Here is a 10,000-nt window from a genome sequence, read left to right as displayed (position 1 = left end):
TGGCGATGTGTGGGGTCCGTCTGTCCCATGGTGGTGGGGGGGGGGGTGGGGTGGGGGTGGGCGGGGGAGGCTTCCTTTTCTGTCCCAGGACAGCACATGGCCCCACTTTCCAACCCATAGAACCCCCCCCCCCGACCCAAACAGAGAACACAGCCGCTGTTCATAATCACCCTTCAGCCCTGCTAGAGAGCAGAAGCTGTGTGTGTGTGTGTGAGATTTAACCGTCCTCGCTGATCTTATCTCCTTTTACACGGCGAGGCGGCAGACCATAATAGTTAGGGTTGTAGCTCGGAAATCGCGGCTTAGATTCCCCGGTGAGATACTGCCATTGTAACCTTGAGCGAGGCGGGTAACCTCAATTTCTTCAGTAAATACCCCGTTAAGTGGATTGTGTGTGAAGGAATGTAAAGTCCTGCGAGTTCATCTGGAGTCTGCTGAGTTGAATAATGATCTCGTAGAAGTTAACAGTAAGAAGAGAATCTCTTTTTTTCTCAGCATTAAGGTGGAATCAGACTGTCTTGTCTGATGCCGTTCATTTAGGGAACGTTGTTCCACTTCTGGGTGGTTTGATTTGTTTGTTGTCAAACCCGAATCGGGACAAGCTAGGCTCCCCGGCCTATCAGATACCGGGCGTGGTATGGATAGGCAGGCTGGGGGCGGGGCTGGCTAGCTGCAGGGTGGCTAACTGCTGCTGGAGACAGTGAGTGATAGAGGCTGCTGCTCAGGGGATTGATCTGTGTCTGTACAGTCAGGGATTGATCCATGGCTGCGCAGCGAGAGATTGCTCTATGTTTGCACAGCCTGGGATTGATCTGTGTCTGTACAGCAGAGTCCAGGGATTGATCTATGTCGGGGCAGTCAGGGATTGATCTGTGTCTGTACAGCAGAGTCCAGGGATTGATCTATGATTGCACAGCCTGGGATTAATCTGTGTCTGTACAGCAGAGTCCAGGGATTGATCTATGATTGCACAGCCTGGGATTGATCTGTGTCTGTGCAGCAGAGTCCAGGGATTGATCTATGATTGCACAGACTGGGATTGATCTGTGTCTGTACAGCAGAGTCCAGGGTTTGATCTATGTCGGCGCAGTCAGGGATTGATCCATGTGGGAGGCTGCACACGTGTCCAGGTCGCCCGGTTACACGTTCGCGTTGGTCAGATGTCAGTTTCCATCTCTGGCAGCTTGTATATGCATGGGAGATACGCTAAAAATAGCTGTGCTTGTTTTACATGTGAAGACTGCAGCACAGAGAGGGAGGGAGGGAGGGAGGGAGGGGGAGGAAAGGATGAAGTAAGGGAGGGGGAGAAGTAAAGGGGGAACAGCAGACAGAAGGAAGATAGAAATTGAGAGGTTCTGAGAAAGGAACTAAAGAGAATGAAAGGGAGAGATGGAAGGAGAGAGAATGAAAGGGAGAGACGGCAGGGAGGGGGGCAGTAGAATGTCCTCTGTGTCCTGGGGCGGTCTCTGTGTGCAGTAACAGACCCACACACACCCACACACACACACACACACACACACACGCGGTGTCTCTGGGACTGCCTGAGGCTCCTATTAGAACTGCGGCAGACTCTGTCTGCGGCCCTATCAGAGCAGACCAATCAGAGCAGCCCTATCTGCAGCCCTATCAGAGCAGACCAATCAGAGCAGCCCTATCTGCTCCCAATCAGAGCAGACCAATCAGAGCAGCCTATCAGAGCAGCCAAAGGTGGCTTCACTTCTTTCCTTTGTCTTAAGACACAGTTGCTCTCCAGCGATGGCTCATCACTCACACTCCTCTTTCTCTCTCTCTCTCTCTCTCCATCTCTATCTGTCTCTCTCAGTCGCATTCTTTCTCTCTCTGACTCTCAATTTCAGATTCAGATTTACAAAATGAGACTATTTTTTGAAGTATTTATGAAGTATGAATGGCGTTAATGTTCCCTCGCTCTGTCTCTCTGCAGACGGGACGGACGGAAGGCAGGATGAAGGAGGAGACCCTCTATCAGCGCAGGTTCTCCCTCTGCCCCACCGCCTCCACGCCGCACAAGATGGACCCCCGCGTGCTGTCCCGAAACCTGTCCTACGCAGGCGACCACGACCTCTACCCACTCAGCCCAGGTGAGCGAGAAGCCCCGCCCCTCCAGACCAGATCCCCGTCCAATCACCTGTCAGAACAGATCCCCGTCCAATCACCTGTCTGCTTCAGCAGAGATGGGTGCGAGAGGCTTGAGCAAACCCCGCCCCTCCGGCTAACCAGTGGCACTCATCATGGCATTGTGGAGCTTTCCCCATCTAGCGTCTGATTGGCTCTTGCTAGTCGGATTGACTGCACACTATAGTGCCACCCTTTAGAATTTCTCATTCCATTATATTACATTACATTACAGGCATTTGGCAGACGCTCTTATCCAGAGCAACATACAGCAAAGTGTATAACCGTTCCACAATTGAAATTGCGATGTATACCTACACATGTATTTCAAAGGCATGCATTCACCAGTGTTATGACATGGATGAATGATCAGGCAAGATAATATCAAGGCAAGATATTAACTAAAAATATAAACTGTCTCCCATTCGGGCTAACTAAGCAGTATTACAGATGGTATCCATGCCTGTCAGTTATTAACAAGATGAATATTGACAGAATGGGCACCATTATCCCCAGTATTCATTAATAGTTTCCTGGAAGGGCACCATTCAATGGCCAAGGTCAAGCACATTGGCTTAACCTGCAAGTGCCCCAGTAAACCATTGTCTACACGTCAGTTTGTTTTTTAGCACAAGGTTAAATTGTACTCGCAAATTCATTACACATTAGAGATCAGGGCCGTACGGAGAGTGAGAGGGGGAGAGAGGGGGCAGAAAGAAAGGTAGGAAGGGAAGAGAGACACAGAGGGAGGAGGGAGAGGGACAGAAGGAGAGAAAGATGGAGTAAGAGAGAGAGAGCAAAAGTGAGAGGGGGAGAGAAATGGAGAAAGAAAGAAGGGAAGAGTGGGGAGAGAGTGTAGAAAAGGGGAGGAAAGAGGGTGGGAGGGTAAGAGTGAGGCAGAGATGAAGTGAGAGAGAAAGAGAAAGAGAGAGTGAGAGGCTGAAGAGACAGAGGGAGGGGAAGATGGAGAGATAGAGAGATAGAGAGAGGCTCAACACAGTTCTCTCCTGCAGAAGTCTCCCCCTCCCTGTGTTGAGCCGAGCTGAACGCAGAGTGGTGTGTTGGGCCTGTGTGTGGAACGAGGCTGTTAGCAGAAGCACACACTTCAGCACGAGCACAGCCAGGGATCCCCCAGAGGACTCGCCCACATTCTCCACTGTTCATTTCGGCATCCCAAATCTGAGCGCCCCTCCCGTCTGGAGCACCCCCCCCCCCGTCCCCCCGTCCCCCGTCCCTGTCCCCCGTGAGGGTCGCCCACGTTCTCCACTCTTCATTTCAGCATCCGAAATCTGAGCGCCCCTCCCCGTCCCTGTCCCCCGTGACGGTCACCCACGTCTCCCGTTGTTCATTTCGGCATCCTGCTCTGTGTCCCCCCCCCCCCCCCCCCCCCGTCTGGAACCCCCCCTGACGGGACGCAGGCTGTTTTAGCCCCGTTTGTGTCCGTGTCGCTCCGCATCGCCGTTTCTGAAAACTGAACCCTTTTTTAGGAAGGGGCCGGCATGGTGGTGAAGGGGACTAAATTATTCATCGCTGTACCCCACCAAACGCCAACTGTAGGTGCGGTCAGAGGAGCTGCTTTTGAGTAGTACTTTCTCACTGATACACTGGTGGGTGTTGTCTTTGTGTTTGTGTTTGTGTGTGTAACATACAGTATTGTGTGTGTGTGTGTGTGTGTGTGTGTGTGTGTGTGTATGTCTGTGTATGCGTGTGTGCATGAGCAAGTATGTGTGTGCTTGTGACATTCAGCGTGTGTGTGTGTGAGATATACAGTGTGTGTGTGTGTGTGTGTGTGTGTATGTGACATACAGTGTGGGTATGTGTGAGATATACAGTGTGTGTGTGTGTGTGTATGTAACATACAGTATGTGTGTGTGCCTGCAGGGGGTGAAATGGAGAGGAACGGTCTGCCTCAGCTGCAGGATGAAGTCAGTCCAGCTCAGTCTCCCACCAGCAAGGTAATCTTTAATTCAGTTTTCTTCAATTTGGGATAACCAGCAAAGGGAGTTGAGAGTTGGAACTGTATGTTCTCTCACCACCTGATAAAAAATAAAAAAATAAATAAAAACTTTAAACTTTAAAAAATCTCATTGTCGCACCCAGGCGCATTTGTGTGGTTCGGTGACCGACCTGTCGTGGAGAAATTAAACATCCATCACCGAGCGTGCTGGCATGAATACCCGCGCTCAGCGGGGCTGCACGGACGCAGGAAATGCCGTATCGCTCTCGTATTCATTCACAAAGATACGAGCATCCGCCGGTAACCCTGAGCTCAACAGGCAACGGTCTTATCACGGCTGTACAGCCGTGCAGTACAGCCGTCGGTTTCCTCGAGTTTCTGGCAGCAGCGAAGGCTGACGTCCAGAGTTCGGTTGGAGAGAAGCGCGAATAGGCGCGGTGTCTGCAGAATTCGGTTAAAGCGCAATCCATCCGCGCGCCGCACTGGACTTTAAACAGACACGCATGTTTTTAATTAAGCCCGCCTGGCGGTCCGCCCGAGAGAGTCGATACGGCCGTGCCCCGTGAGATTTCGGCTTTATAAAATACGCGTCTCGGCGCGGCGTGGTTTAGAATGCGGGCTATTTTTCACACACAGATGCACACGCGCACATGCACACACACAGGGTTGCCAGATTTAGAATTTGTGAAAACCGGGGCGGGTATCTTGCAACCCTAACACACACATATATACACACACAGACACGCACACACATAGGGGTTGCCAGATTTAGAATTTGCAAAAACTGTTGGGAAATGGCAACCCCAACACACACACACACACACACACACACACAAACACATAAGGCCTCCAAATAGTAGTCAGTTAAAAATTAGTTAATTCTGTCCACTTTTGTGTTGGATTGCAGCATTTACAAGTGCACTGCCACAGAGTGCACCATACTGGGATTTGTTTCTGAGTGAATACATGAAACAAAAACTAACATTTGAGCCAACATGGAGGAAGAAATATAAAAAGTATTCCCTGACCCCCTTATTTGGCGGTTGATAATCAGTTGGAATGGTTTCAGAACGGTTGGTTTATTTATCTATTCTCCCGTCAGCAATAAAAACGGTGAAAGATTTCAGGATTAGGGGGGCTGCCCGCACGGAGCGTGAGGCGCGCACCGCCACCGAAACGAGGGACCGAGGAACCGGAGAACTCAAAGCTGGGAGAACAAAATGGAGGTTGTCTTTGAGGGAGACTGTACGCAGAACCAGATCTCCCCAGGGCATTTTAACATGTAAGATATCCCAGCTGGTGAATAATTAACAGTCCTGTCTGGGCAGTCAGAGGTTCATGTATGTGCTCCTGATTCACATACTTTTATCTGAGGTACTTTAACTCTTTGGTTTAACCCAAAAAAAGATCCCCACAGATTACCAACAATTTCTGTAAGAAGAAACTTTTTTTTTTCCGCAGTACTCTGAGCAGAATTATTTTATTCATATCATCGTGTGTTTGTTGTTTTTGTCTGTAACATAATAATGATAAATCTTGGGGATTTGCAAGAGGTGTTTTCAGAATTTTCCTCTGGTGTTCAGGGAGTTTAAATTAATTCAGATGTGTCCTGCTCTCTCTGCCCCCCCCCCCCCCCACAGCTGGAGTACCGAATGTTCAATGGCAGTGAAAAAGAGAGCTCCTCCCCCACGGAGAAGCTGGCCCGTAAGGAGTCTCTTAAGGTAAGCCCCGCCCTCCCTGTTTCGGTGTAAGCCCCGCCCTCCCTGTTTCGGTGTAAGCCCCTCCCACCCTGTTTCTGCAGAAGCCCCTCCCACCCTGTTTCTGCATAAGCCCCTCCCACCCTGTTTCTGCAGAAGCCCCTCCCACCCAGTTTCTGCATAAGCCCCGCCCACCCTGTTTCACAGTAAGCCCCCCCACACGTCCCGTCCCCCGCTGTTGTCCCACAGTAAGCCCCGTCTACTCTGTTTGACTGAAAGCCCCACCCTCTCTATCACACTCCCCTGGATTGAATTAGTCCCTACAGATTTATTGTATTCGAAAGATGACACTGTATGACCTAAAGTATCTGGACACCCCTTTTGGTTTGGGCTCGGCCCCTTAGTTCCAGTGAAGGCAAATCCTAATGCTACAGCATACAACCTCATTCTAGAAGATTCTGTGCTTCCCCAACAGTTTGGGGAAGACCCTTTCCTGTTTCAGCATGACAATACCCCCGGGCACACAGTGAGGTCCATATAGAAATGGTTTTGTCATGAGCGGTGTGAAAGAACTTGACTGGCCTGCGCAGGGCCCTGACCTCAATAAATCTCAGTAAATCTGGACAATTAATAATTTTAGCACCCTCTGGCCCCACTCAAAATGGACATGTCACCTTTGCGCCCTCAAATTAGACTTCAATCAGTTTTTAATTATATTTGAAAATGTGTAATGCTATACATGCATATTCATTTTAAATTGAATATTCAGAATGGTAATTGTATTCAGCACCAGGCTGCTAAGCTGTAGTTACGGACGGAACAGCTGTTTCAGCGCTAATGTAGCGTGTGGTATTCTGGAACACTGCTGAGGACGTTTCATTATTCAGCTCCGTCATGTTTTTGACTGCGTCGCCACCTGGTGGCTGTCAGAGGAATATAACTTAACGAGAAGATGTGTGGAAAAATCCCGCGTCTGATCGTGAGCGTCTTCTTTTGTGTTCTTGCAGCTGCAGAAGAAGACTTACCGTCAGGAGAAGAAGAGGGCAGCTAAAGAGCTGTTTAGCGCCCTGAAGGACCCCAGCGTGATTATCATGTCCAACTGGCTGAAGGTATGCTAACCCCCCCCCCCCGCTTTTCTCCTTGGTTAATGTCATTTAAATAAGTCTGTTTTTATTTGTCCAGTGGATGGGATGGGGTGGAATGGGTGGGAGGTGGTGGTGGCGGGGGGAGGGGTGGGGCACAGGGGAGGGGTGTTCAAATAATTTTGTGAAAAATCAATTTTTTAAAAGCTCAAATTAAAAAAGTCGGTGAAGATAGCGGGTCAATTGGTTCTCCTCCTTTGAATTAATGAAAATCGGCATTTCAATTAGGAGGGTGGATGGTAATTACTGGCAGATCATTGTGTGGTGGAGTGGAGGAAGGGAGGGGGAGGAGTAAAGATAGAGGGAGGGAGGGAGAGAGAGAGAGAGACCCTTTTAGAGGAAGGACCAACAGTCTCTCTCGCAGCTCAATATGTTTTGGCCTCTCGCAATCTGAGGGACAGTAAAGTAATCTGATAATAAAGGATCGCTGTATACCTGCAATATAATAACCTGCTTTGATTCATATTTAATCGATGATAAATGTCATATTGCTGCCATTTATGCTGTTGTTGCTGTTTTTTGCTTTTTTGTTCTTTTTTGCATTGTTACTATGATTGATTGCTGTTGTTTATCACTATGCTTTGGTAATATGCATTTTGAAATATGCTCTACCAATAAAGCATTGGAATTGAAGTTGAGAGAGAGAGAGAGAAATGAAGGGGTGGGGGAGAGAGAGAGAGGCAGAGAGAGGGCAGGGCGGAGAGAGAGAGAAAAAGAGGGAGGCAGGGGGAGAGAGAGAGCGGGGGGACAGGGGGGAGAGCGACAGAGAGAGAGAGAGAAAGGGGAAGGGGACAGAGAGAGAGAGGAGAGAGAGGCAGAGAGAGAGAAAGAGGCAGAGAGAAAGAGTGAGAGAGAGAGAAAGGGGAGGGGGACAGAGACAGAGAGAGATGCAGAGAGAGAGAGGGGGGTTGGGGGGGGAGAGAGAGAGTGGGTAGAGGAGAGAGAGAGAGAGAGAGAGAGAGAGACCGAGACAGAGGGACCCTGACATGGCCGCTCCCCCTCAGATCCGAGGCTCACTGAAGGGCTGGACGAAGCTGTGGTGTGTGCTGAAGCCGGGGGTCCTCCTCATCTACAAGACCCCCAAAGTGGACCACTGGGTCGGCACCCTGCTGCTGAACGCCTGCAAGCTCATCGAGAGGCCGTCCAAAAAGGACGGATTCTGCTTCAAGCTCTACCACCCGCTGGACAAGTCCATCTGGGCCATGAAGGTCAGCAGCTTCTGCAGTGTCTTACAGTAGAGTTACTCACCTGTACGGTGTGTCTTATAGCAGAGTTACTTACCTGCGCAGTGTGGTTTATAGCAGAGTATTAGGACACACAGGGTCTCTGCTTCAGCCTATCAGGACACACAGGATCTGTGCTTCAGCCTATCAGGACACACAGGGTCTGTGCTTCAGCCTATCAGGACACACAGGGTCTCTGCTTCAGCCTATCAGGACACACAGGGTCTGTGCTTCAGCCTATCAGGACACACAGGGTCTCTGCTTCAGCCTATCAGGACACACAGGGTCTCTGCCCAGCCTATCAGGACACACAGGGTCTCTCACCAGCCTATCAGGACACACAGGGTCTCTGCACCAGCCTATCAGGACACACAGGGTCTGTGCTTCAGCCTATCAGTACACACAAGGCCTCTGCTTCAGCCTATCAGGACACACAAGGTCTCTGCTTCAGCCTATCAGGACACACAGGGTCTCTGCACCAGCCTATCAGGACACACAGGGTCTCTACTCCAGCCTATCAGGACACACAGGGTCTCTGCACCAGCCTATCAGGACACACAGGGTCTCTACACCAGCCTATCAGGACACACAACGTCTTTGCTTCGGCCTATCAGGACACACAGCGTCTCTGCACCAGCCTATCAGGACACACAGCGGCTGAGTGTAAACACGCTTTCCCTCGTTAGCGCTGTGACCTCTGGCTGTCTGGCCGGCCGGCTTTTCCCGCCGTTCGCTCAGAATCGGTCCACAAATAGAACGCTGACGCCGCGGGTGGGATCCCGAGCACTTTGATTGGCCGGGGTCTTGCGCCGAATCGTTTGATGCGCCGCGGCGTTTAACGGCGTGCAGGAAACGCGCTCGGCTTTCGCAACGAGACACCGTGGGTCCCGAACCCCGGCGGCCTTCATCAGCGCCAGACTGCGCTGGAGAACCGACACGACCGAACGCTTCAGAAACGGACGACCCAAAGACGCGCGTGGCGTTCCGCAGAGCCTGGACGGGGTTAGCGGCGCGGTCTGGCACAGTAAAAATGCGCCCGGCTATCGAACGAGCCCGTTAGCAATCAGGGCTCATATCTCACTGAAACAGGGGCGGGGATGTTGCCTGTTAATCTGTGAAGAAAAATAAGTACCGTTTGTGGAATGTGCAGCGCTGCGAAACGGTGAATAAACAGAATGTAAATAATGGCGGTAGATCTGTCCGGCATGCGTACGCAGAGGCTGGATAGATGGTCATTGGAGCTCTGTGCGTGACTGCGTACTCCACGGCGTCGTTTGGTCTCCCTGTCAGAGATCTGCGCAGTCTGAGCGCACAGACGAAGGTAACTGCTGAAATGTCTGTGTGTGCAGTCGGCTCATGGATTAATGAGTCTGATATTGCCAATTTTTTACATTGCTGTATAACAAGCCTCGTTTATTTAACACCTGTGTCCATGCACAGGATGGCTTTTTCCTGTTTGTGACAGAAGCTGTGTTAATGATGCACCGGAAGCTGTGTTCGTGATACACAGTAAACTGTGTTTGTGATGTGCTGGGTTTTGTCTGTGCTTCAGGGCCCTAAGGGGGAGAATGTGGGCTCCATCACCCAGCCTCTGCCCAGCAACTACCTGATCTTCAGAGCTGCATCCGAGTCTGACGGTCAGTCCACGTGCATTATGGGAATTGTAGTGCAGATGGTGTGTACGTGTTTGCAGTAGGTGTATGTATGTGTTTGCGTGTGCGCGCGTGTTTATAGTGTGTGTGTAGTATGTATGTGAGAGTATAGTGTGTTTGAATGTCGTGTGTGTGCGTGCATGCATGTGTGCAGTCTGTGTGATCTCTTACCCTCACCCTTTCTTTCTCTGTCTGT

The 10,000-nt window shown here is 50.5% G+C and overlaps 1 protein-coding gene across 1 annotated transcript in view; it reads left to right on the top strand.

Annotated features, from left to right (window-relative positions):
* Positions 1-10,000, top strand: part of LOC135242646 (oxysterol-binding protein-related protein 5-like) — an 89,671-nt gene that overhangs the window by 63,464 nt on the left and 16,207 nt on the right. Inside the window, exons 2-7 of the mRNA XM_064313800.1 lie at positions 1,943-2,099; positions 4,015-4,088; positions 5,731-5,811; positions 6,795-6,896; positions 7,934-8,137; positions 9,705-9,789. Coding sequence (XP_064169870.1) covers positions 1,964-2,099; positions 4,015-4,088; positions 5,731-5,811; positions 6,795-6,896; positions 7,934-8,137; positions 9,705-9,789 — 682 coding nt within the window. The 5' untranslated portion in view covers positions 1,943-1,963. The remainder of the gene's footprint in view (positions 1-1,942; positions 2,100-4,014; positions 4,089-5,730; positions 5,812-6,794; positions 6,897-7,933; positions 8,138-9,704; positions 9,790-10,000) is intronic.

Source organism: Anguilla rostrata, chromosome 16 (assembly GCF_018555375.3).
Source record: "Anguilla rostrata isolate EN2019 chromosome 16, ASM1855537v3, whole genome shotgun sequence".
Lineage (NCBI taxonomy): Eukaryota > Metazoa > Chordata > Actinopteri > Anguilliformes > Anguillidae > Anguilla > Anguilla rostrata.
The sequence above is the reverse complement of the archived record's forward strand: the minus strand, read 5'-3'. Positions and strand labels throughout refer to the sequence as shown.